At 45.7% G+C, this 24652-nt stretch overlaps 2 protein-coding genes across 3 annotated transcripts in view; one reads left to right on the forward strand and one right to left on the reverse strand.

Annotated features, from left to right (window-relative positions):
* The window catches only part of ENTPD7 (ectonucleoside triphosphate diphosphohydrolase 7), a 109286-nt gene that overhangs the window by 48780 nt on the left and 35854 nt on the right, over positions 1–24652 (reverse strand). The window lies entirely within an intron of this gene.
* SLC25A28 (solute carrier family 25 member 28) lies at positions 4325–14949 on the forward strand. Its single transcript, XM_010971067.3, has 4 exons — positions 4325–4686; positions 11565–11793; positions 12894–12950; positions 14106–14949. Exons 1-4 carry the CDS (start codon positions 4396–4398, stop codon positions 14621–14623), a joined length of 1095 nt encoding a protein of 364 aa, XP_010969369.2. The 5' UTR covers positions 4325–4395; the 3' UTR covers positions 14624–14949.

Genomic DNA, 24652 nt, shown 5'->3' on the forward strand with positions numbered 1-24652 from the left:
TTCAAGAATGAGATTTTAATAAGGACAAAAGGAGAAATCCATTCTAGGAAAGAGCATGTGTTGGAAAGGACATAAGTCAGCTGCTGTAATGAAGACTCAGACTGACAGCAATTTCTTAAACAAGTTCTCTCATGTACCAGGACGCGCAGAGTCCAGAGGGACTGCTTAATCCACAAGGCAGCAGGTTTCCCCTACCTTTTGCTCTGCCACCTGCTAAGGTATAGGCCTTGTCCTCATGGCCAAAAATGATTGACATCTTTTGGGTCTTTACTCTAGACAACAAGAAGGGAGAAAATGAGGGAAATACTCAAAGAGGACATAATCTTTCCTTTTAAAGGCAGAACCCAGATGTTTCATGTCACTTATACTCACATTCCGTTCACCAGAACTCAGTCACACAGACAATGCTAGCAGCAAAGAAGCTGGGGAAAATAAGGACTTCTAGGAAGCCATATGCCCAAGCTAAAACGTGGGATTTCTATTACTAAAGAAAATAAATGAGATGATATTGAGACAACTAGTGATCTCATAGATAGATGCAGAAAAGAAAATGACAGGAGATAGGAGAACAGGGAAACAACTGTCCTAAGAACATAAATTAAGATTCTACAGTGCCTGACTGATGCGTTTCAGGTGTGAGAAGCTAGTGAGGTTTTATAAAGAATATCACCAAGAAAGGTGTTTCTTTGCTTGCTGATTTGTTTGTCTTTTAGGAAGGTGTAAGTGCTGATGAGATGTAGGATGGAGTGTGTGTAGATGTGTTGAGAGGCTGTATCGGAGAGGATGGGTAAGGTCCTTGTTATTTGAAGTGTGGTCCAGGGTTATCACACCATCAGCATCACCTGGGAGCTTGTCAGAACTGCAGCATCTCAGCCCCCACCCAGACCTATTGAATTCTAATCTGCATTTTTACAGATTCTTTAGGTGACTTAACATCACATTAAAGTCTGAGAAGCACTGGGCTAGACTATGTCATGGTAGGGAATAATCCTAAAATCTGTATTTTAAAATGACAACTTCTTACTCACGCTGAAAGTCCATCTGGGAGGAAGAGGGCGGCAGGTAGGTGACTCTGCTTCATCATTCTCACTTGGCCCCAGCTTGATGGTGCCTCCACCATCTGAGCATCACCAGCGATGTGGCAGGCGAAGTTATTGTGTGGCTCTCAGGCTTCTCTCACACTTCCTGGGCCAAAGCAAATCCCATGGCCATGCCTATCTTCAAGGAGATGGGAAGAACAATTCTACCATATCCCTAGAAGGCAGGGAATCAAAATACTGAGGAAGCCAGGAGACTCCAAGGGTAGGGAGGCCTTTCAAAGGTTATCACATTATAGACATAAGATGATCAGACACTAGCAAAGTATAACATCAATAGGAAGGAAAAGGAGAGCATGAACAACAACAACCAAAGACTATTTCAGAATAATTCTGAGGGGATAGTCAAGGACAATTCCCAGCTTTAGAGACTTGATTGGGTAGAAAAGAAAAATTGTGGAGAAATTGGCTGGGGTGGGGAGTGGAAAGGCTGAGCCCAGAATGGACGTGCTAAATCAGAAATTAAGGAGGATATTCACCCTCCGCTCATCTTTCCAACCCCATCTCTTATCACTCCCCCAACCCCACCCCACGCACCATGCTCCAGCATCACTGACTTTTCTGTTCCTTCATACACCAACCGTGTTCTCACCTTAGGGTTGTTGTACCTACAGTTTCTCCTGGAATGCTCTGCTCTTGGCCATAATGAGCTCCTGCCTGTCATTCAGAGCTTGCCATAGTGTCATCTCTTCAAGCTTTTCCTGATCATACAAATGCAGTCACTTAATCACACATTATAACACCTCCCTATTTAGTTATCAGCATAGTATCTACAGATAACCAATATTTTTACTGGTCTATCCCTCTCGCTCCATTAAAAAGTAAACTCCATGAGAGCATGGACTCTGTCTATTCTGTATCACCAGCTTCAAGTACAGTGCCAGGCATTTGAATGTTCATGTGTAAATTTCAGTTTAAAAATATGCAATAAGGGAAATATGGATAGGGCTCCAACGAGGAAAACAGATTTGGTATGTTAAAGTTCTCTAAAGTATTAAGGATGATCAAGCAGCATTAAACCTTTAGGAATGCTCCCTTTCAGTGGGTAGGTAAGTGCAGAAGACTCAGAAGTCTAAACAGTAGAAAAGAGTGGTTCCTGAAGCTAGGAAAAAGTTTCAGTGAGGAATGGGTTAATAGGCGGCAAGTGTTATCTCTTAATCAAGAAAAATGGGAATAAGAAAAAGACTATAGGATTTGGAAAGGTCATTTGTAATCTCTGAATAAAGGAGTGAAAATGTAGAGCTTAAGGAGAGAAAGGACGTGCCAGGTAGAGCTCATTAGTGAAGTAGTTTGGCAGTAAAAGGAACTAGCACCCTAGCAGAATTGAGTGGGTTTCTTTTGGTGAGACCTATGGTTCTTAACCTGAAGTTAATGGATCCCTAAGGGGCCCTGAACTCACATTCAGAGATTCTGCAAATTCAGAAATTACATACACCATTTTGTGCCTTCACGGGGGCAGGAGGTGGGGGAAGATTTGTAGCTTCATTAGTTTCCCAAAGGTTGAGACCCAAAGGTTAAATAACCACTGCTGAATAGGAATAGGCCAGTTAAAAAAAAAAAGTTAGAAAACTAAACCCCAAAAAACCAGAGGCCCATGGGGAGGGTATAGCTCAGTGGTAGAATGTGTGCTTAGTATGCACAAGGTCCTGGGTTCAATACCCAGTAACTTCATTTAAAATTAAGTAAATAAATAACCTAATTAAACCACCCCCCTCAAAAAAAAAAGAAAGAAAAAAGAAAAAACCCAGAGGCCCAGAAAAAGGCTAAGCTTTAGGGAGAAAAAGAAAAACTTCTTCCTTAACTAAGGAAAAGTTATAAACAGTTTTTTTTTTTAAAGTTCACAATTACATCATCATCTCAGTAAAACAGGGAGTAAAGACAGATCTGGAACACTGGGGAGACGTGTGCCACCATGCTCTAGTAAAGAGAGACTGAAGAAGCCGGGCAGAAGGAGTGGTGAAATCGCCCGTGTTCCTCAACCGAGCCTACAGTGCTAGCGTAGCACCTGTGCGACGTCACGGCCCGGGAGGTGGTGCTCAGGCCTGGGAATTGCTGGCATTGTTCTTGAACCAGTGAGCGTCTCAGACTCAGCTCTCTGAGCGGTCTTATCACAAAAGGAAATCGTCACCAGGCAAGGGGGTTCCTCAGTGAGTCAGCTCTGGGACAAGCTGTGCGTCCGATGAGCTTCCCATAGTTGCCCTACTTCCTGCTGTGTTTGGCCAGCAGCCTCCAGCCCGGCCTCCCCACCTGCAGTCATCTCTGAATCACACTGCCCCATTTCGGTATCTCCTTCCCCGCCTCCAGCTCTCGGCCTGGCGCAGGGCCCAGCAACAGCAGGCCCCCGGAGAACTCATTCACTCTACAACTGTGCGCGTTTACTGGGCGGCTCCGGTGCCAGCCCAGCGGCAGGCGCTGGGGCCTGATGAGCACCAGGCCCTCAGGAGTCCGCCTGCGCGCAGCCTGGGGCGGGGGCAACGCTCCCTCCCTGACCCGATCTAACGGGCCGCAGCCCGCATGTCGCAACGGCTTTCCGGGCAGGCCACGCCAGGGGATGCCCGGTCCAGGCCCCCTTCGCCTCAGGCCAGCACAAGATCCCGCGGGAACAGAGCCCTTGGGCCAGGGCCAAGCCGCCTGCTCGCGACCTACGAGTCTCCGGATTCGGGGCGGGCGCTCAAGCGCGGGTCCTAACGGCATCCGTCAGCAGTTTGACCTTGAAGGCCTGGCACCGCCCCCAACCCCCTATGCGATCCCGCCTGCAGCGCCCATAGTTCCACCGGCGCCTGTCAGGGGCCCAAATTCCACGACGGTAGCCCTAGGGCGCTTTGCCCTCTTTCTGTAGCCAATCGGATCCCGACGTGGTGCTGGCCAATGGCCGCGGTCAAAGTATCAAGAGTGGTTGAGCCTATCAAAGTTTAGCCTTAAGTTACTCCCGCCCTTCAGAAAAGTCGGAGGGCGGGTTGATATTACATGTCGGCCAATCAAATGGCCAATAAACAAGAGGCTTCCAAGATCAAAGGGAAAGGGGCGGGATCTAAGTGGTAGTAATGCCGCGGGGCGGAGGAATGACAAGCAACTTCACTAATACCACAGACACATTTTTCCTACGTAGGCCAGGGGGCGGGGCTATCCTGGCTGCTGCACCAATGGCTGATTGAGGGGCGTGTCCTCGGGGCCAAGCGGGAGCCGGAGGCCCCGGGCTCTCTGGGCCGCGCCTGAGGCAGACGAGACGGGGCTGGGGGGCGGCGGCGGCGGCGGCAGCGGCGGTGGCGGGGGTGGGCGCCGCAGCTGGCCTGGGTGGATGGAGTTGGAGGGGCGGGGTGCTGGCGGTGTGGCGGGGGGGCCGGCGGCTGGGCCGGGGCGGAGCCCCGGGGAGTCGGCGCTGCTGGACGGGTGGCTGCAGCGGGGCGTGGGCCGGGGGGCCAGCGGCGGGGAGGCCGGGGCCTGCAGGCCCCCGGTACGGCAGGATCCGGACTCCGGCCCGGACTACGAGGCGCTGCCGGCTGGAGCCACTGTCACCACGCACATGGTGGCGGGCGCCGTGGCAGGGATCCTGGAGCATTGCGTGATGTACCCCATCGACTGCGTCAAGGTGAGACCTGGACCTGCTCCGGACCCGACCTGGGGCTGACCCGACCCCTGGGTCCTGCCCGGAGTCAGGATCCCAGCCGAGAGGCGGAACCGACACGGGTTCCTTTCTGGCTCCTGCCACCACCACACTATTCGACCGATACTCCCTGCAAGCAAGGTCCCGGCCGGGAATTGAACCTAGTCAGGAATCAGGACCCATTTCTAACCGTCAGTGGGATCTGAATCGGGACCCTGGACAGAAAATCTGTCAGCCAAAGCCCTGGATCTCACTCAGCTGGACTAAACAGGAATAGGGTGGGATGGGAAGGGTACAGGTAAGTGCTACTAACTTGATTAAGGTGAAGCCAGCTGAAGACCCTGAGTAGAATTTTAATGGCTTAAGATGTTCTCTGGCGAGTGCTTTTACAAGTTGCTTGCTGTGTCTTCCCTAAAAGTGACGGGGCAAGAACCAGAATCTGGAATCTCTGAGTTAGATAAAGGATTTACTTATTAAATCTTAACCCCTGAGTGATTGGAAATCATTGTGCAGCCAGAATTCAGAGTTCCTGACTAGAAATAGGATGGGAAAGATCATGTTTGGGAAAAAGTTTCGGTTTCTCTGTGCAACAAGCTTGATACCCCACCTATTTCCTGAACGTGAAAATTGAGCTGGGATTGAGACAGCGTGTGCAGGGAGCACGTCAGCCCTCAAAGGAGAGATGGACTTCATAGTGTATTTCTTTAGCCACTTGACAAAAAGGGAAAAGTTGCCTAGAAGGGAAGCATGACAATATTAGAAAGTAGATGTTAATGTGAGGAAAATGAAATGGGATCAACAGGAGGGCATGATTTGTGTGAAAGTAAAACTAACTGCATCCATGAGCAAGCTGGCTGATGAGTGGGTACAAGTGCTTCGTGTGCTTCTGAAGAAAGCTGGGTGAAGAGGGGAACACATTGTTCTTTACCGTTCGTATTCTTGTGCATTAGCAAAGGAACCACCACTAAATAAATTGAGACGTTATCTCAAAGGGACTGTTGAAATAAGTATACGACGAGACCAGTTCCTCCTTCTCATGTTAAAGGTAATAGTCAAACAATATCCTCACAGCACTTAGATGTATGTTTTCTCAAATTAGGAAAATGTTACATATTCAGAAGGAGGAGAGTACCAATTTGGGAGATGTAGAGTCTATCCCTTCTGCTTCTCCCTGGGTCCAATACTATTTCAAGTTTTCATTAGTAATGTGGATGAGGAAGTGGGGAAAGTGCTCTTTAAACGTTGTGAATGACACTGAGTTGGTAGGAGTAATCTATCACATTGCAAGGTAACTCCTACCAAGGGCCATACCCATTGAACCTGTGGTAAATGCATTTGGCTAAAATGGATATTAGAATTTTAAATACCCTTGTGAGTTGGGAGAAATAGAAATAAACAGTAAAATCCATGAGAGGATGGTTAACACTGATAGTATTGAAATGAAAATGGATAAATACAAATAAAAAAGATTCAGATATTTATGTAATAGAGTCTAGGTTGAATGACTGTGAGCTGTTAATACTATCTAGCCAAAAGTTAACATGATCTAACTGCAAAGTAGCCTCCCTATGCTTAGACTGAGTAGCGAGCAGGGTCTGGGGTGCTGTCTTTCAGGCTGGGTATCAAATGAAAACTAGGTCAAGGAAAATAATGAAAATTATGAATGACTTGAAAAATACAATGTAAAATGTGACTGACTTAGAAATATTACTGCAGTTTATCAATTTGAATGTTGTCCCGTTACCTTTGGAGGCCTTCTCCTTACTTCGTATATTTACATAATGCTATTGGTGCTGTAAATATTTTATAAATTCCTCTGTTAGAAATGCCTCTAAAATATTTGAATGCATATCCTTAAATGGGGCAAGTGTTTGCCCTGTGACAAGATGGAGTTGACTTTTTAGTAACTGAGGCTATTCAGAATCAAATATGGCAGTTATGGTGAGAGATCAAACTAGGTAATGCTGATTGGGGTCAAAGATAAGGTAGGTTCAGAAAGCAGGGAGACTGATTTACTTCTGAGGCTGATAAACCCACTGAGGGAACACTCCCAGAAAGAGGAGTTCAAAAATGTTTTGTGTAACTGCAGCATCGCTGGAATAAGTCACTTGTAGCTTCCCGAGGTAGCTGTTTTGAAGAACAGTTCTTATTCATTTACATAAGCTTTGGGATTTTTGTTCTGTAAAAATTAGTAAGACAACATTACAGTCATGCCTCAGAGCACACATTAAAGAAATAATTATTTGATTTGGAGGGGGAAATGCTCAGGAGTCTTCAAAAACACAAAAACCTATTTTACAAGAATCATTTTCATTTGCCATTAATTCTGGGATTCAAATAACTAGAGAAAAACTAGGTGAGACCATCAGGATTTAGTGTCAGTAACACTGTTTACACTAAACACTGTTGTGCAGACATGAAAGTAAAATTCAAATCTCTTCCTTCAGAAAGGGCTTCCCAGTTCACCTGTCCTTCCTCTTTCACCATAAATAGGTGATGGAGAGGAAGAGCAGCCCAGCAGACCCCAAGACTAGAGGCAGGTATCTGTGTTGGAGCCTAAGGGGCAACCTCAGTGTTTGCAAATGAAAGCTGACATTGCCTCTTGGCATGCAAGCCCATGTACTCACAGCCACTTATCAGGGTCGAGTTGACTTAGAATATCCTTGGGAGGGACGATGGGAAGTCAGCATAGCCTTGCTAGGGTACAGTTACTCAGCCAGCTATTTCCATGGTCACAATAGGGAAGTATAGGAGCCCAAGTAAATCCCAGTTTTCCTTTTCTGGGCATCAGAGGCAAGCACCAGACTTTATCTAAAGGGACAGGTTCTGCAGCCCAAAGCAGTAAGGACTCTTCCCAGAATCATCTGGCTAAGTACCCACCTGTCACCAAGGTGCTGCTTTTGGGCTCTGTAATGGTGAAGCGAATAATCTATTTATATAATAAATTAAAGAGGGAAAGAACAAAGGGAAATAAATATTTTCCAAACTCCAGATGTAATAAATCATCTATACACATCCACCAATGCAAGGTTAAGACATGGAAATATTGGCTTATTTGATTTTCTTGTATCTAATAATAATAAATATTCAATAAATGGCAATTGTTCATGTTTGTCGAGCACTATCTGATGTGCCTTACATACAGTTATTCACTTAATCCTTGAAACAACTTCATAAAGTAGGCACTATTTTCATCATTTTATAGATGAAGAAAAGGAGGCAGGTTAAGTAACTTGCCCAAGGTCACATAGTTAGTGACAGAGTCATGGTTTGAACCCAGCCTGACTCCCAAACCTTCCATACAGCCTCCCACAAGCAGATTTCCAGAACCAAGCAAGGCACAGAATTTCACAAGAGTGCTCTTTCCTAAACGTGACCTTTAGATTAACAGCTGGACATATAAATCATTGTAGCCACAGAGAAACTTTAAAATGAAAACAAAAAAATACAAAATCAAACCTGTTTTATAAGTGGTTAAAGACCAGTTAGTTGCCCGCGCATATTTACAAAATGACATATGAGAAACAACGCTGCCGTGATCTGTAAATTCTAAGATATAAACTAGTATTTCTGAGAATCAGATGTGAATACAATAAAAATCCTTATATTTCTAGGACCTCATAAATTAACAATGACTTTTACATGCCTTAACTCTGAATCTCCACAACAGCCCTGTGGGCTAGCCATTCTGAGCCTTATGTTACAGATGACAACATTGGAGCTCAGAGAGGTTAAGTGACATACCCTAGACCACACATCTAGCTTTCTGACTCAAATGTGGCTGCTCTTACTAAACCACTTACCTCCCTATTAGTCTGGCTTTTCTTCAAAATTGGACATGGTTTTTTTATATTGAAGACTATTCATTAATTTTTACTTAGAAATTTCATCTTTCTCTGTAAGATAGATTTACTGACCCACAAATTTGGGGAGCTATATTTGTTTTTGTATTTGGTGTGGCTTTTGCCTGGGTCCTCTCCATGAGGGGATATTTTCATTGAGTTAGAATTGTCAGTTAGATTTAGATGTGTGTGTAAAATGTTCAAAGTAACTTACCCACAGTCCAGGTTTCTCTTAGGGGTAAAGAGTTTCAGGCCTCTGAGGCCAGACTTTTTAAGACTGGTTACCCAAATGTGCCATTGACTCCAGCACAACAGTGCAATTTCTAAACATTCTCCCAGTACGCAATTAGTTTGAACAAACCTATCAAAACATAATTGTTAACCACCAGGCCCAGTTTAATAGTGGCCATAGCCAGCAAAGACCTGTAGTCTTGAATAACTCCTCTGATGGATATTATAGCCCCTGATGTGATGTGAAAGATTAATAAACACTTTTTTTAATTAATTAATTAATTAATTTATTTATTTATTTTTAAACATTTTTAATTGAGTTATAGTCATTTTACAATGCTGTGTCAAATTCCAGTGTAGAGCACAATTTTTCAGTTACACATGAACATACATATATTCATTGTCACATTCTTTTTCACTGTGAGCTACCACAAGATCTTGTATCTATTTCCCTGTGCTATACAGTATAATTTTGTTTATCTATTCTACATATGCCTGTCAGTATCTACAAATTTTGAACTCCCAGTCTATCCCTTCCCACCCCCATCCCCTTTGGCAACCACAAGTTTATATTCTATGTCTATGAGTCTGTTTCTGTTTTGTATTTATGTTTGTTTGTTTGTTTGTTTTTTAGATTCCACATATGAGCAATCTCATATGGTATTTTTCTTTCTCTTTCTGGCTTACTTCACTTAGAATGACATTCTCCAGGGACATCCATGTTGTTGCAAATAGCATTATGTTGTGGTTTTTTATGGCTGAATAGTATTCCATTGTATAAATATACCACACCTTCTTTATCCAGTCATCTGTTGATGGACATTTAGGCTGTTTCCATGTCTTGGCTATTATAAATAGTGCTGCTATGAACATTGTGGTGCAGGTGTCTGTTTGAAGTAGCATTCCTTCTGGATATATGCCCAGGAGCTGGATTACTGGGTCATATGGTAAGTCTATTCCTAGTCTTTCGAGGAATCTCCATACTGTTTTCCACAGTAGCTGCACCAAACTGCATTCCCACCAGCAGTGTAGGGTTCCCTTTTCTCCACAGCCTCTCCAGCATTTGTCATTTGTGGACTTTTGAATGATGGCCGTTCTGACTGGTGTAAGGTGATACCTCATTGTAGTTTTGATTTGCATTTCTCTGATAATCAGTGATATTGAGCATTTTTTCATGTGCCTATTGATCATTTGTATGTCTTCCTTGGAGAATTGCTTGTTTAGATCTTCTGCCCATTTTTGGATTGGGTTGTTTCTTTTTTTCTTATAAAGTTGTATGAGCTGCTTATATATTCTGGAGATCAGGCCTTTGTTGGAATAAACACTTTTCTTATTGGAAATTTATGTTTTTGGTGGGTTTTGGAGGGTTTTTTTTTTTTTTTTGGAGAAGTAGAAGAGAGTGTGTCACATTGTGATAAATGATACTGTGTATTTCTGATTGAATTTCCAGGAATTAACCTCTTAGGCTACGAGTTCTTTGTTGGTAGCAGGAGGAGAAAATAGCTGTAAAGGAATGTGGGTTGCTTGCAGCTAAGTAGGACCTGTTAATCTGGTTAGTTTCTTTTCTCCCATGCTCTTGAGAAGAGGCATCACTCTTGGATTCCAGATGGCCAACAGGAAGGTTCAAGCTTTTAAATCCAGACTGAGTCAGTGACTGGAATGAAGTAGGAATTTAAACTGTACTTGGGTAGACGGTAGTTACCCGCTGTTGGCTCACTGATGGCCGACATGTTACTTTCTGAACTGGTGCAGACAAAGCAAAGATTCATTCATTATTTCATTCGTTCACCAAACAAATCTTAAGTGCCACTGTGTTCCAGGCACTAGACATTGTCTGGTCATCTTCATGCTATCTTAACCTTGAAATGGATCAACAGACAAGAGCGCTGCTCTAAGGGAGACATCCTTTAGAGAAGGTCTGTGATTTGGAAGGTATTTCAAATAAGATTAATTTCCCAAATTTCAATAAAACGTTGTCCAGGAACATCATACAGACTGTCTACCATATACTTTCATTCCAATCATTGAATCCTCTAGAGATTCCAAAGGCTATGTTTTACTGAGACTGATTTTATTCATTGATGCCAGTTTGGGGATTTGGTTAGTTTAGATCAGAAATCTGGAAGCCCCTTCAGTTTTAGAGACTAGATTGGTTTCCACCTTCATAGTTTCAGGGTAAACTTTCTTTCCCAGGAAATTAAAGCAGCACCTGTTAGGAATGCTACTTTTGCCAAGACTTAAACTTACAGGCTCAGCTGCCAATGCCAAATAGTCTGAAAAAGTCAGATAATCATCAGGGACATATCTAAGGATGAGCCATCATCTCATTAGTGTAGTATGTAGTCAGGAAGCAGGCCCAGGATCAGTCTTCAGAAATAGTGAAGTACATTGTAGACAGTAAATAGTTGACTTTAGAATCCACTTGTAAAGAACTCTTAGCCTGAGTTTATTCAGGCACAAAAGCAACTTCTCCTAAAATGCAGGCTTAATACTTGTTGCTGGGGCTATGAATCATTTTGGAGTTCAAGAACACTTACCAAGGGGTGATTTTCTCAGGGAAAATAATGGTGTTGCATTTGTATGACCACAGATGACAAGAAAAAGAAAGACCCAAGGCTTGGAAAGATTGGGTATAGCTTTGGAAGGAAGTAAAACTGGATGCCAGGTATCACTTCTACATATCGGCGCGACTCCACGTGGATGGTCTGCCCAGCGCCCAAAGCCTGCATGCTGAGGTTGGGTGCGAAGTGGGCATCACTGACGTTGCACTTCTCCTTTCTGTGCTTTCAGACCCGGATGCAGAGCCTACAGCCTGATCCAGCCGCCCGTTATCGCAATGTGTTGGAGGCCCTCTGGAGGATCATAAGAACGGAGGGCCTGTGGAGGCCCATGCGGGGGCTGAACGTCACAGCAACAGGCGCAGGGCCTGCCCACGCCCTCTATTTTGCCTGCTATGAAAAGTTAAAAAAGACATTGAGTGATGTAATCCACCCTGGGGGCAATAGCCATATTGCCAATGGTATTGAGCCTTCCTGTGCTGGTTCCCCCACTTTCTCTATTCTTTGGGCTTTGCTACTGTCAATGCTTGCCAGTCTCAGCATGGTTTGAAGCTGAAGCTTCGGGCTGGGGGAGGCCAGATTATAGGGGAGGGCCTTCCAAACCTGATGTTCTCAGACAACGGGCTGCTTCAACCCCACCCCTTCTTTGGGGCACCTCAGCAAAAGGTTACAATATCCTCCCTTACATACCAGCTTGACTCTTTCCTCTCAGCTTCTCCTTGGCATCAACTTCTGCCCTGGTAACGTGGGGACACAGTGAACTGCCCCCGTTGTATATTTCTTGCTAGTCGGGTGGTATCCTGCTCTTCGGCAGGACTGGAGGTGACCCAGCTGCCTAAGGAAGACATTAATGGAGCCTCAGCTCTGCACCTCACCTTTTCAGGATCCCAACTGACCAGAGGCAGTTTTTGTCATTGAGGACATAACAAGGCCTCAAGCAATGAAGCGGGGGGGGGGGGCAAGGGACCTCAGTACAAGGAAACCAGAGGGTTGGAGGTTGTGTGGAATTAAGGGAAGGGATAGCAGCCTGGAGATTCAGGTTGTCTGAAAACCAAAGTGAACGTGGAGAGGGTAAGGGATATAGTCATTCAGGACCTGAGGAAAAGGTCTGGAAGGACAGATGTTAGGATTTGGAGGTTTTGGGCAGCAAGACAAAAGGTGAGATTCTGGTGAAGATCTGACCTGCCCCTCGTGCTCTGCCTCCACTGGAGGCAGTTGATGTGCTGGCATCCCTTGGCCACAGGGTGTCTGCTTCCCATCTGGAGCACGAGCTGCACTTACTCTCAGAGCCACCTCCCTTGATAAAACCTGGGCTGTTTACTCGGCCTCTTCCTGGCCTTCCTGTCGTAGCTGTGGAAGGTAGACGGATGGCCTTACTAAGTTAGAACAAATCTCTTCATTTCTCTGAACAGGAGTTTAGGAGCAATGGGCTCTCATCTTTTAAACTGGCTCTTAACGTTCCCTCCCCCTGCCGTGGGACAGCCACTTCCCTCGCTCCGGCCTCAGTGACTCAGTCGCCCTCTCCTGGCCTTACATGTGGCAGTTGTTTTCTTCTTTGCAGGAGCGGCCGGGTGTGTGGCAACATTACTTCATGACGCAGCCATGAATCCAGCGGAAGGTAGTGATTCCTCATCCTTTCTCTCTGTGGGCAGCTGCATCTGCATCTCTGGGCTTTTCCTTTATTTCTGGTTTTCAGAAGTAAGCCAGGGAGCACCCCGTCAGGTTGGGTGGGAAATCCTGGCATGTTATATTGTCTCACCACTAGAGGGCGCTCCCTCCATGTTGTCGGTGCTTGGGAGGATTCCCTTAGACAGGAAGCATATTCATTGAGAGTTAATTCATCTTTGGGGCTTCCCTTGAAAAATGTATGTCTCTATGTGGCCTGTTCCTGGGCCTTCCTGGAAGTCCCCTTTGTCGTGGCTTTGGTCTAAAAACATTTAGCAGATTATTTCACTTTTCTTCAAAGAGGTGAAGATGGATTTTGACATTTGAAAATACTGCCTTTCTTGTTGGAATGAAGAATGCTTGAGACAGGAATGAAAGGGGACATTGGTAGAGCTTAGGCCCTGCACTGCTGCTTGGATCTTGGCTTTTCAGTTGGAGAATGAGGTACCCAACCAAATATGAAAAGATAGCATAGTTGCCATGTTCCTTAAAGTTCCATTACTTAACTGGTCTGGGCAAGGCCATGGCATGGGAAGGGCCAAAACTCAAAGCTCATACCATGTTATCTACTTGAGGATGTAGGAGATGTTTGAGAGCTAAAGCCGCACTCCTCTTGGCTAAGAATTCTGTTTTCTTTTTGGTAGCCCTTCTCTTCCTGTGGGAGGATAACAGCCTCATGTAAGGGTTCAGTGTTCTGCTGAGGATTGGGATTGTTAGGGCTGTGTGTTCATTATTATGTTCACTGTCACTGAGTCATTTCCTAAGAGTTACGAAAGAGCAAGATGGTAATAATTACAGGTGGGTACTTAGATCAAGGAGACCCTCAGGAGTCTAAACGTAGGTACATCCTGTATATTAATTGGCCAGTTTTAAAGGAATCCTACTGGAAGTGGGGCCATTGTTTTTTAACCCTTTATCAACCCTCTCCTATCCCCTCCTCTCAAAAAAGGGAAGCCTGTACTCATCAGGCTAAAGGACAACTCACTCATACTTTTTTCTCTCTCATTCCATTGGCTGATCCGCTAACTTGCGACGCTGAATCTGGATACTCCTGCTCACCCGTTGACTGCTGTCACCATTGTCATCCTTCTCATTGATGGCACCACAGTGGTCAAGCAGAGGATGCAGATGTACAACTCGCCATACCACCGGGTGACAGACTGTGTACGGGCAGTGTGGCAAAATGAAGGGGCCGGGGCCTTTTACCGCAGCTACACCACCCAGCTGACCATGAACGTTCCCTTCCAAGCCATTCACTTCATGACCTACGAATTCCTGCAGGAGCACTTTAACCCCCAGAGACGGTACAACCCCAGCTCCCACGTCCTCTCCGGAGCCTGTGCCGGAGCTGTAGCTGCCGCGGCCACCACCCCACTGGACGTTTGCAAAACACTGCTCAACACCCAGGAATCTCTGGCTTTGAACTCAAACGTTACAGGACATATCACAGGCATGGCTAGTGCCTTCAGGACGGTGTATCAAGTAGGCGGGGTGACCGCCTACTTCCGAGGGGTGCAGGCTAGAGTAATTTACCAGATCCCCTCCACAGCCATCGCATGGTCTGTGTATGAGTTCTTCAAATACCTAATCACTAAACGGCAAGAAGAGTGGAGAGCAGGCAAGTGAAGCGGTGCCAAATGAAGCCGGGGGTCCAGCCAGCACTGCTGCGCCCTGCCCAATGCAGCCACATTCTCTGTCTCCTGGCATGCTCCAGCCATGAATGGAGTTGGAAGGAAGGCAGAGGGCCCTCCCCAGGCTCCTGGTGTTCTGGCTAACACCAGTTCCTGCCGCCCTCGCCGCCGCCTTCCCTTCCAGGCCCTGAACAAGTACAGCAAATCGCACCACAGCATCTCTTGACACTCTCCATCCCAGGCCTGATGACCTGCTCTAGACTGTTACAGAGGGACACGCAGCTCATTCCCCTGGTTCCTAATAAAAGCCTTTAAATTAAATCATTTCGTTGGGTTTGTCTTGCCAAAGGGGAAGTAAAATGCTGTCAACTATTCTTGACTTTGGGCATAAATCAAGGGGCCTAAGGGGAAGGTTTACTGCTGTATGTCTGCAGTGTTTGTTTCTGCTGCTTTTGTGGTGATTTAAGACTTTGGGGCTCGACTCCCCCTTTTTTAGTAATAGGCTATAAGGAATCTCTCTGATGGCAGGAACAATAGGCCTTTGACAGATCCTAGCTAAACAGGTGCTCCTGATCCCTGCTGTTGCCTTTTCTCTAGGGCAGTGGCATGGCACAGAAGAGGTAGCTCTCTCTGCTCTAATTCTCAGCTCTGCCTGCCGCAACAAAACTTTCCTTATGGTACTTGGTTTTCTAATGTAGATGTAAAGCTAAAATTAGGGAAGCTGCAAGTACTGAATATTACGTGGTAAATAATACCTTTCACTGGATTTTAAGGCTTTTACAAAGTACTTTAACACATGGGATCTCAGTTTGTCCTCACAAAATCTTAAGTTGGCAGTGCAGGTATCACCTCAATTTCAAAGTAAGGGAAGCTTAGAGAGGCTGTGACTTGCTCAAAGTCTCACAGTAAGCGCAGAAGTGGGACTCCAATCCAGATCTTTTGTCCCGGGGAGTGAACCTAATTGTGCTTTCCTGCAGACAGGAAACAAGCGGAGGCCATGCCCTCCACCCACTGTCTCCTGAGGGAGCTTCCTGCCCGGCAGCCACTTAGGCTGTGTTTGCAGACATTCAGGGGTTGGGCTTTCCCTGTGCTCTGTGTGTCAGGCTGCTCCCTTTTGGCACTATCACCAGTTACGAGCAAGTTCTTTAGTACACAGAGTGGAAATCACCCCCCTGAAACTTCTCACATCCTTATGTCCTCTGCCATTCATTCACTCATTCAGTAACTACTGAGTGCCTCTGTCAGGTACTGGTGCTGGGGACATGGTAAATAAACCATCCCAGGCCTCAAGGAGCTTGCCTGGAGAGGAAGGTACATGTAAACAGGCAATTGCAAGATAATGATGAGAAATGTGTAGGGTAAACCTAGATACTCGTTTGGAGGGGAGAAGAATGCCCAGCCTGGACTTGGATGATGGTTTTTGGAGGAAGTGACACCTGAGGTCACACCTAGAAGGCAGGTGAGCTAACCACATGAAGCGGGGAGTGGAAATGTTCTCAGTGAAGATCTGGAGGCAAGAGAATGAGGAGTGTTTGGGGTTCAGTATGCAAGGGGTTTGGTGGGGCTGACACTGTCTGGGCCAGGCACACAGCTGGAGAGCTAAGCGGGGGCTGGGTCTTAAAAGCAATGCTAAGGAGTTTAGAGTTTATCCTGAAGGCAGTGCAGAAGCATTACAGGGTTTTCAGCAGAGGTGTGGTGTGATGAGATTTACAACTGAAACAGATCACAGGCTCTCGGAGAAAGGATTAGAGGAGCAAGACTGGACAGGCAGCCGACTGGTGAGGAGGTCCGTGCAAGGACTGTGGCGTGGGGGACGGAGAAAAGTGCTGACTGGAGGGAGGTTAGGTTGTAGAAGCAGCAGGATTCAGTTACAGAGTAAATCTTGTTCTCCTTCCACCTGACAGCCCTTCAAGCATCTATGGAGAATCGTGTCTGAATGCACTTGAAACAAACTGTCAAGAAAACAGCAGGGTCTCCTGTTCTAAGGCTTAAGTAAGCTCTGCTGCCCCTGCGACTTAGCGATGGAAAAGAGAGATGTTAATAGTGCCAAACAGTGGTCACTGGAGTTTGAATTGCCCATAGAGTAAAAAGAGCATGATGGAATCAGAGTAGAGGTCACTGTAGACGGTTTGCTTGTAAACGTATAGGAGAAGAGCTGACTCCCAGCGTGGACGGAGTGCAAGAACAAAGGGAGGCCTCCTCAGACCCCAGCCCTGCAGGCGGCTTTCCAGAGCTCCTGCCTGCACAGCACCCGGACCATGATAGACACTGTGCAATGAGGCACATTTTTCAAGAATAGGATGGGGTTAATTTCTGAAAGAATGGTGGTACTAAAGACTCCCCTCGGCTCTAATGCTGTTCACAGATGATGAGAAAAGAATACAAAGTGACTTTCCAGCCTCCAACTGTGCTCTAGCTACTGGAGGACAGTTCATTAGGAATCTGGACAGGGCGTTAGATTCTGCAGGTCTCTTGGCCCAATCACTAGAGGAGACAGAGGCCAAACAGTGTGATGGGGTCAACAGTCTGGAGTGCCAGAGACTAGATACCTGGGAGGGGAACCAAGCCTCACTTCCATGGCGCTCACCATACCCATGAGAACTGTGGGCTTCTGCAAGTATCCCCAGGCCCAGGGCCTCTCTGGAAAGCCAGGTAGGGTATGTGGCACCGTGAGGATCCAGTACCCTGCCACCATTAAGAGGTCAGTTCCTGCACAGTCACAATTTGGCCAGAGAAAATAATTCAATGTTTGTTAGTTTTTGTTTGTTTGTTTGTTTACTCTCCTTTCAGTGTGGTAATATTATTTATTTGAAAGAGAGTTAGGTTCATTCTTTTCTATTTGTATTCTGTTTTGTTTTCTGCTTTTAGCTTGTTTCTCCTCTCCTCATCCTTGTTGATTTTTTTTAAGAGCAGAAGTGTTCCTTACCTAGGGTCTGTGGGGTCTGTGGATGGGCTTCATGGGGTCTGTAAAGCCCCTGGGGTTTTATGCAAATTATTGGACACATGTGCATTTTTTCTGGGGACAGAATCCACAGAATTCAAAATATTCCCAAGGTGATCTTTAACCCCAAACATTTAGGGGAGCAAGAGAGAAGAGCAGAAATCCAAGGGCCCTTTAACAGGCCTCCTCGCAGTAGGGAAGGAAGTTCCACTAGATTGTGAGACTCTATGGCAGACAGGATCTTACCTATCGTATGTCCCCAGTGCCAAGCACATATGCAAATGCCGAGTGAACAGACCCAAAGGAGAGAAGAGAGACTTGGGAACAGATCTGCATGTTGAAGCAAGCTCAGCATTGCTGTTTCTTCCTAAGGGCACCTGCCCACCAATGACAACATAACATCAGGTCAGATGTCTTAGATTCCGGACCTCCCAGGGAGAACCAAACCTCCTAGAACCAAACCACAGTTGGAGATGGGTGTGCAGGGGAGACAGCCGGGGCATTTGTCTACAGGTATACACAGAGAGAGAAACTAGGAGAAAAATCTCAATTTCCTGCAGAGACACTGACCCAAGGCTCTGATGTATCCCTTGAATGGGTTTTTTTTTGGCTGCATGGTCTCTGCCAAATTGAAGAACAAGAGTTATTATATGTGAGGGAAGCTGTGAATCATGCAGGGTTTGCTCCTCGCAGGCACCAGCTGAAAGCTTTCCCTGGGTGTGGTGGGAGGTAGGGACTGACCCTGGCACCTGACACAGGATGCTTCACTGAAGGACAGCACCACTCCTCAGGGAGCTTCTGCTGCTAAAGAGGAGCCTAAGGAGGTAGATGATGATGTGAAGGCCTCATGGTCAAGGACAGCCTCCCCGGAGTGCCTCTACTGTGCGGCACATCCCACTAAGTGCTGGCTAGGAATCCAAAAGAAACAGAGAAGCTGACCCTTGCTACATGGCTCAAAGAATGTTTGGAAAGTCACGTTTAGGCAAAAGCAAAATTAGAGCTGAGCCATACAACCTGAGCCCATACAAGCTGAGTGATCTGTAGGGTGGGGAAGTCAGAGGGAGTTTCCTTCAAGGAAGGAGCTGATATGGACTTTGAGGAAGGGTTGAGTCTGAAAAAAGAAGAGACAAAGGTGTTCCATCCAGCAGTGATGGCTCAAGGAATAAGCGGCGGTATGGAGAAGAGATGGCTGATACTTAGGGCAGAGAAGGAGGTTGCTTCAAAGACCAGACAGGCGGTGCTGAAGTCACATGCCCATAAAAGATATTGTGCTTCAAGAGGGACAATTTGATGAAAATGATGTTTGAGGAAGAGACTGTGTTGGTCTGAATTGGGGAGTCACCCAATGCAAGGAGGACGGCAGGGGTATTACTGAATGGGAGATACTGGCCTGGGACAGATGGCCGTGTGTGACTGCCTGTTAACCCTACCTGCCAGCAGATCAATAAAAGATGAAAATAAGAATTTACATGGCTCTGTTGCCTAAGATCACAGCGGCACATACAGCATTCTTTCAAGTAACAATGAGAATTATTTATAATGATTTATTGAGTGTCTATTATGTGCTCATTATTGCATTAACCACTCCGGGAAACCTCACAACCACTGAGGGAAATATGGGAGAAGCCATGTACTTTCTACCATTTGATACCATGTGTTATAGATTTGCCCAGATGTAAGTCTCGTAAGAATACTGTGCATTAGGTGTGGCAGGAATTATTATCCCCATTTTATAGATGAGAAAAGGAATGCTGAGAAAGGTTAAGACACTTGCTCACAGCCACATAGCCAAGGACCGTTAGCCAGCTCATTGGATCCTGACACCTAACTTTCACTCCGATTTCATGGAGGCAGTGTTAACAGAGCCCTCGGGAGTAAAACACCACTTTGGCCTAGGTCTGCTGCTCACTTCAGCTAAACACATCAACTTCCTGGCATTGATTTATTAGTAGTTTAACTCGTTCAGGGTCACTCAGTTGAGTCTGGGCTGCCTGGACAAGATGCTCAAGGAGCAAAAGTAGAGGTGAGGACAAGAGGACCAGCCCTCCCCATCACCTCCCATAGTTTAGAAGACAGTAAACACTCTCTGTTTCCCCCACACCCGGCTCAGAGAGGGCCTGGGTTGCCAGAAGGTGGATGACACATTCGATCTGCATTACATCAGTCTGCACAAGATAAAGGCAGACAGAGTGAGGGCAGGGTCTCAAGGTCACCATTACTTCTTCATGCCAGAGTCAGGTCTAAGGAAAGCAAATAAAATGCTGACGGTTGCTTGGAATTACAGAAAGCAAGGAGGAAGAGATCCCTGGGGCGGCACTTTCCTAGGCCTTGTCCAGCAGATGCTCCTGCCAGCCCCTTGGAACCCGCTCCCTCTCCCCACCCGCCTCCAGCCACCGGCCAATTGCAGCCATGCAAGCACCAAGGTCCTCCACTTGAGGTGTTCTACTCTCTTCTCCTCAAATCCTCTCTCTTCCAGGACTGTGAGCTGCTTGTTTCAACTTTTCTAATCTGTACAATTACATGGGTAATTGTGAACCAAAGCAGTTCTTGCTGGTCTCACCTTTGGGACATGTGAACTTAAGGTATGTTTTGCATCTGGCTAAATCCTGAGATCTCTGTTTTATCTTCTACCTGGCTCACCTGATTCTAAGGCTGCTTCCCACAAATCGCAGAGATGGTTACAACAAAGCACCAGGGGTGGCGGTGAGGGGAGCACAGGGCCCATACATGGCTCTAGAGGGATGGGGGAGACCCCATTTGCAGGAGCTAGAAGACAGCCAGTGCCTAGGACGGGAAGCAAATGCGCCAAGCTTCAGGCCAAGATCAGGCGCTATATCTATTCTTATCAAGTTAATAGCTTGACATGTTTTCCATCTGAGAGCAAGGCATTAAAACAGGCTCGGGAGCAAGGAGTTAGATTCAGGACTTCGCTCGCTTGCCTGTCTCACAGGTGTTCCAAGATGATGGCTGTGTCCCTCCTGGGGGCAACGCACAGCTCTTAATATGAAATTATTTATGTGACATTTTCTTACTCCAGAGCTTTCATTCCACAAAATGTATTGAGCACTTAGCATATGCCAGGCATTGACAATGAGCAATTTATAATTTAGCACCCACTATATGCTGGGCCCTGTTCATTCTCACAACAGCCCTGTGGGTTAGCTATACAAATGCCCCCATTGCACAGGCGAGGAAACTGAGGCTCAGAAAGGTGAGAAACGTACCTGAACTCACACAGCAAGTACATGATCGAACCAGGATTCCAATGACTATGTGACTCACCAATGCCCGATGGGGCCCCTGAGAGGTGAGAGGCAGCCCTGCCTACAGATGCCACATCCAGGGGGAGACAAAATGTAATCAGATCATGAAATGTAAGGTGCTCCCGTCAGGGAGACAGTACATCTGCATTAATCCTGATCCCATTCAACAAATCCCAACAACCAAGGCAAAAGCCACCTTGAGAAGTCCACTGGCTTCTAAGATGCTAATGTACCATTCCCTTTGCCTCCAACATTTACTCATGAGTCATTCCCATCTAACCAGAGCTAAAGCATGCCCCAAAGTGGTTGGCTGTTGCCCGAAGGGGTGAGGAATACTGGTACACCTCCCAGTTCCAGAGTCCACCTTGAGTGGGGAGAGCCACAACCTCTCAGAGGCTATTGGGTCTTGAAATAACCGCAGCTGGGTGTATTAAACATGCAGGTTCCCAGGGCCCCAGTCAAAGCCTTTGGGGGTGGGGCTCAGGATCTGCATGTTTAACAGCGCCCACCTCCACCCACAAGTGATGCTGATGTCCTCACCAAGTCTGAGAACTGATCCAGTCCAACCTCTCATTTTCCAAGTGTGAAAACTGAGGCTCATGGTTATAAAGCCGTGAGTATTCCAGTCAGGGCCATAGGACTAGACCTCAAATTTCTTTCTCAATCTCTCTCTGTTTCTTTCCCCTTCTTTTTTCCCTCCCTCCCTTCCTTCTTTTCTCTTTATTTTGACAACACAGACTTTTCTCTCACCACATGCAGTTTATCAGAGAGGTTCCAGTTCACTGGGCAGCTCTGCTCCACGTGGTTATAGAATTCAGATTTCTTGTGTGTGTTTACATAACATTCTAGGGTTTTTTTCTTTTAAAATCCTAATTCTTTTTAAAATCAGCAATGAAGAGAGATGGTTTGACACATAGCAAAGAGTAGCCATAATTTTTCATCTGCCAAGGAGGCTAAGACATGGGAGTGAATGAAAAATAGTCTTAACCATTTGTTCACGCATGCCTTCCTTTATTCATAAAACCATCACTGACCATCCAGTGACTGGTGCTGGGACTACAGCAGCACCTAAGTTAGGGCCCCTGCTTTTGTTCTAAGTCAGCTCACGTCACAGCATCACTTGGACTAAAAAAATGAAACCGGATGACCTATGAGCAAGCACCAGGGTACAGGGGGGCCAGAGGCAGCCCCGAGTGAAAAAGAACACGGTCCCAGCCTAGCTTTGTTCTCTCTTATGACCACCCCACTTGGCGTCCCTCTTCCTGGAGAATCAGAATCTGTGGTCCAAGAGTCACACACATGCGTTTCAAGTTCCAGACAACCACAATCTGGGTTCAAGAACAGAATCCAGGTCGGGGAAGGAAGGAGGCTCTTTCTCCCTCCCAGAGCATCAGTGCCCCGGGTGCTGGGAACACCAGCAAGGCGGCGTGAGGCGTCCACAGACTGGAGAGCTTAGCAGACCAGGCAGAGCCAATAAACATCATCTCCCTGGACTTTAATAAGGTTTTGAATGGGTTCCCACTTAAGTAGTCCTTGAGAAACTTGGAAAATTTGGCTGAGTGTGAAAGTTTTATTAAGCAGGATGTTGGGGAAATTAGTGGTGTCGTTTAGCAGCTTCCAAAATCATTTTTGGCATTAATTTGCTTTGTCCTAGGTGGTCTCCAAGCCATTCTTGTCTTCTTCCCTCTGTCTCTCTCCTAATCCCAATGACCCTTCAAATGGACTTGTGCAGCTTGGAGCAGGGTTGTAAAATGGGACTTGCATAAAAACTGGGGTCAAGGGAGCTATAACAGAATGATTAAAGCAAACAAAGCCCACTTTATGTTCCAACCTAAATGTTGAAAACATAAAACCACCCTTAAATATATGCCGGCTAAGTATATGGAGAATAAAACTTCCTTTTGAAAATAAACTTTGGCTCCTACAGTCAGTTCATTATACACCATCGCAAAAGTGCGGATCTAAGCAGAGGAAAAGCATTGCAAAGGCAGAGAAAGGAGTAGAAACTGTCCAGTGGGTGCAGAGTGGGGAAGGGCCAGGGTGGCTGCAGCACAGGGGTAGGAGGTGGCTGAGGCTGAGGGAATGGCTCAGGGTTTCTATCTCCCTCCTCAGATGGTCACCCTGTAAACTCACAGCTACTGCCTGCAAGCAGCCGAAAACTATAAAGTACAGCTACTGGTACTAACAGCCATCACTACTCTGTGTCTCCTAAATGCAGAGCACTGTGCTCAGAGCCTTGTCTATATTCTCTCATTCAATTTCCCTAATAATTTTGCAAGGAAAGCATTATTCCCTCCTTCACACATGACCCAGCCATGGTCATCCCCCTAAGGGGGGATAAACTCAGGCCCCCGACACTCTAAAGCCTACACTGTTTTTTAAAAACCACATCAGAGAGAAAGTGAATATAAGTATCTGCCTGTGATGACGTGAGCATTTCTTATGGTTTCCCCACAATTACTAACATATTTTTTTTGAAAAATCACTTATTAAAAAAATACAAGTAATACATATTTAACACATTCTTATAAAACCCAAACAATTCAGAGTGGATAGAAAGGAAGACTTCTCCTGACATTTCCTATAATTAAAGGTACAGCTAAAACAAAAGCATGTTGGAGGAAAAATTTTGAAAAGAAAATCTATAGTCCCTCCACTTGAATGAAACAACTGGCAGTGATTTAGAATACTACTTTTCAGTCTGTTTTTTTTTTTCTTTCTATACTCATGGTGTTTGTTGTATGATGTACACTCATTTAAAAATTTTTTATTGAAGTATAGTTGATATACACTATTGTGTAAGTTTCAGGTGTACATATAGAGATGCACAATTTTTAAAGGTTATACTCCATTTATACTTTTTATAAAATATTGGCTATATTCTCCAATATATACTCATATTTTGCATCTTGCTTTTGTCTAATTACATCATGGGCATTTTCCATGTCTACTACCTGATCTTATCCTTCAGAGTTTACGGCTGAGTAACATTTAATTGAGAGCCTCACTGCTAAACATTTCAATAGTTTCTAATTATTTGCTATTATCAAAGGTGTTGTAATTAAGATCTCCATGCATTTTTTCCCTTTCTCTAGTTTGGATGATTTCCCTAGCATTCCCAGAAGCAGAATTAGTGGGCCAAAGGGTGGGAACATTCTTAAGGCTCTTGATCCATAGTGCCTAACTGTTTTCCAAAAGGATTGAACCAGTTTTTGCCATTTGGAAGCTTGTTACTGTCTCTGTGTGAGAAGTTCTGGGGAAAGACTTTGTTTAGAGCTTCTTATTCTGCTTAACTGAAATCACCATACTTTAATTTTGCTGTTTCATACGGCCCCTTTCAAAGTCTGTTGACAATGTTTGACCATCTGATTACTGGATGGAAGATTTATACTGGTCTCCCTGTCTCCAGGCTCTTCCTGCCTTCGATCTGTTTTGCACACTGCAGCCAGATTAATTCTTATGGAAACATCACTTGCCTTGTGTCACTGCCCTTCTCAGCAACTTGTAGTGACTATTTCCTCCCGGACCAATTCCAAACTCCTCTACTGGGCCTGGAATCCCCTCCATGGGTCCCGCTGACCTTTCCAATTTAATCTGATCTCCTACCACCCTATGCAGAAACCTTCAACCACCCCCCATCTGGTCCCCAATTTATGCTTCATTTGCTTTCCCCTCTTGCTTATGTTTTTTCCCACCTGAGATGCTTCCCCATCCTTTCTACCTAGTCCAAATCCTTTTCTGCTTTCCGGGTGGCTTAGTCCCATCCAGTCAGTTGAGAATTCTGCAAGAAGAGCCATGGAAAATGAGGAAAGACCCAGAA

The sequence above is a fragment of the Camelus bactrianus genome, chromosome 11 (assembly GCF_048773025.1).
Source record: "Camelus bactrianus isolate YW-2024 breed Bactrian camel chromosome 11, ASM4877302v1, whole genome shotgun sequence".
Classification (NCBI taxonomy): domain Eukaryota; kingdom Metazoa; phylum Chordata; class Mammalia; order Artiodactyla; family Camelidae; genus Camelus; species Camelus bactrianus.

Coding starts and splice junctions, on each gene's coding strand:
- SLC25A28 (XM_010971067.3), top strand. CDS start 4,396: ATGGAGTTGGAGGGGCGGGGTGCTGGCGGTGTGGCGGGGGGGCCGGCG. Junction 4,687..11,564: donor ACCCCATCGACTGCGTCAAG/GTGAGACCTGGA, acceptor CTGTGCTTTCAG/ACCCGGATGCAGAGCCTACA. Junction 12,951..14,105: donor AGCCATGAATCCAGCGGAAG/GTAGTGATTCCT, acceptor ATGGCACCACAG/TGGTCAAGCAGAGGATGCAG.